The 2,758-nt window shown below is 43.0% G+C and overlaps 1 protein-coding gene across 1 annotated transcript; it reads right to left on the minus strand.

Moving 5' to 3' along the window:
• Positions 1 to 383: 383 nt before the first annotated feature.
• On the minus strand, positions 384 to 1,358 carry LOC118856065 (olfactory receptor 5V1-like). The gene has a single exon (XM_036766122.1). The coding sequence runs from the start codon at positions 1,356 to 1,358 to the stop codon at positions 384 to 386; it is 975 nt and encodes a 324-aa protein (XP_036622017.1).
• Between the last annotated feature and the right edge of the window lie 1,400 nt (positions 1,359 to 2,758).

Raw genomic sequence — 2,758 nt, forward strand, 5'->3', positions numbered from 1 at the left:
AGACTTTAGAGAAATTGAAAAGAAAGGAAATGGAGGCACTGGTTTTAGATGGCCTTCTCAAGCAGTCTAGCCACAATGGAGAAGAGGCATGACCTGATAGCCATGAGGTTATAGAGGGTTTTTTGCAAGTGAAGAGAAATGGGACATGTTTGTTGCAAATAAACAAGCAACCAGTAGGTAAATAAAGATCGAAGATAAAAATGGAGAATGGAAAGAATAGAAAGGACTGTGTGATGGTGGAGATAATAACATAATTGGTTTCCTTTGTATTCCTATGTATTTGATGCACGTTGTTAAATGCATCAAATACATAGGAAAACAAAGGAAAACAATTATGTTGAAAATCATTAATTTTTTTTTAGACCAAGTTAATGGACTACAGGTTAAGAACTCATTTGGACACTGGAATCACTGGATAAAATATACCCTTCACATAGTTTCCTCAAGGCAACTTTGACCTCCTTGTTTCTTAGGCTATAGATGATGGGATTTAACATGGGAGTAATAATACAGAAGAGGACAGAGACCAGGATGACCACATCGAGGGAGAAGCCTGAGCTGGGCTGATCATAGTTCAAGTTTATGGTTACATAGTATAGGATCACCACAGTGAGGTGAGAGGCACAGGTGGAGAAGGCTTTTTTCCGCCCTTGAGCTGACCGGATTTTCAGGATCGAAGACAAAATGCGCATATAGGACACAGCAGTGAAGAGGCAGGTGCTCACACCAAAGGTGGCACTGGATACATAGACTGCAATTGCATTGATGGTAGTATCTGAGCAGGAGAGCTTCAGGAGTAGGGGGACATCACAGAGAAAATGGCTGATCTGGTTAGGACCACACAAAGTGAGAGTTGCTGTGAGCCCTATGTGTGCCAGAGAATCCACTAATCCACACAACCAGCATCCAGTTGCTAAGTAGGCACAGACTCTATTGCTCATGAGAACTGGGTAGCGTAATGGATGGCAAATGGCTATAAATCTGTCATAAGCCATAGCAGCCAACAGGACACACTCAGAACCAGCAAAAGTAACAAGGAAAAAGACCTGAGACAGGCAGCCTGCATAGGTGATGGTCTTCTTCTCTTGGAAAAAGTTCACCAGCATGATGGGGACAGTGGTGGAGGTGTAGCAGATGTCCAGGAAGGACAAGTTGCTGAGGAAATAATACATAGGCGTATGAAGAACAGGGTTGATTCTGATTGCTGTTAATATGAGAAGGTTCCCCAGAAGAGTTACCAGGTACACAACCAAAAATATCAGGAAGAACAATCCCTGCAGTTCTGGGTGGTTGGAAAACCCCAGGAAGATGAATTCGGTGACACCTGTTTGGTTTCCCCTTTCCTTAATGTTCTTCATAGCTGAAATGAAAATAGAAGGTGTCATTGTTTGGGGGAGGAGGGAGTAGACCCCTTCCTCTACCTCAACCTTCTTCACTACATCATTGGCTACGAGAATCATTGGGATGTACTTAACCAAGAACAGAGAGGGCCCAGGAAGGTCAAAGTTGGACAAACACATACTCATGCGAGGATAACCACCCAAGGGAGGAACTTTGGCTTGAGTGGAATTCTCAACTCATGAATTTGGAATTCTCTCTGACTAGATTGCTTCACTGATATTCACTCACCTCTCTGCACTGAGCTCAGTGATTGACTCACTGCTAGTTTATACAAAGGCTCTGTTGGTATGACATTCTTTGAGTCACATATTATAAATAAACATTTAGTAAGTGCCTACTATGTACCAAGTACTGTGGTAAGCACTGGGGATACAAATAGAAAAAAAGAAAGACAGTCCAATGAGACTGCTTTCTTTCTTGACCACTCTCTGTGATCCTAAGGTCACAGAGCTATTAAGTGTTTGAGGTCAAATTTGAAGTGTGGTCTATCTGACTCCAGGCCAGCACTATACCCACTAGGCCACCTAGCTGCCTTAGGCAGTTCACATGCTCCCGGGGCCTGCTAGATGGGGTCCCAAGGTGACATGAATACCTGGTGATACATTATGAGAGCATGTGGAAGAAGAGCCAACATACACATTTGCATTACATTATCATGTCCCACATAAATGTCATATCAAGGCATTTAGGATTTAGATCTCCAGTCTCTTCAAAACTCATTTTGAGAGGGAGAACCGTGGCAAACACTTACTCTAGGGGATGGGGCAGAGGGAGGCACAAGACCGAGGAAAGGTGATCTGGGGTGGAACAATCATCAGAGCAGAAAGTAGGAGAGGGAAGCAAGGAGAGAAATCAAGGAAGTGAATTACAAACTCTGCCTCCTTGGCAACTTTTCCCTACTATTGGCTCTGTCTGCCTATATAACATCAAAGTGCAATGGGTTTTTAACAAGCACACCAGATGGAGGTCATCCCTTCAAAGTAGTCACCTTGAGAATCTTTAGGTTTATACCTTATCTATTGTCTATATTTTGGGGCTCTTGGTGGTGCAATGGATAGAGTGCTGGGCCTGACATGAGGAAGACCTGAGTTCAAATTGGGGCTCAGAAACTTTCTAGCTATTTGACTGTAATGGCAAGCAAAGTGGGACTTTTTGCTATTTTTTTCTTTTGTAGTGCTTCTCAGCACTAAGGCAATCAAGTGCCTTTGGTTGAGTCTTGCCTTTGATTGAATCAAGAGTCTTTGATGACCTGCTTAAGTCACGTGAGTTTGAGTCACATGGTTGTGATGCCCTCTGACCCTGAAGAAGTGTATATATGTACTTGGAGTTTAGCATTTTGATTTGGGGGTTCACTCAT

The sequence above is a fragment of the Trichosurus vulpecula genome, chromosome 7, assembly GCF_011100635.1.
Source record: "Trichosurus vulpecula isolate mTriVul1 chromosome 7, mTriVul1.pri, whole genome shotgun sequence".
In the NCBI taxonomy this organism is placed as follows: domain Eukaryota; kingdom Metazoa; phylum Chordata; class Mammalia; order Diprotodontia; family Phalangeridae; genus Trichosurus; species Trichosurus vulpecula.

Bases quoted from the DNA above. Each gene is read 5' to 3' on its own strand.
- LOC118856065 (XM_036766122.1), bottom strand. From the start codon at position 1,358: ATGAAGAACATTAAGGAAAGGGGAAACCAAACAGGTGTCACCGAATTC.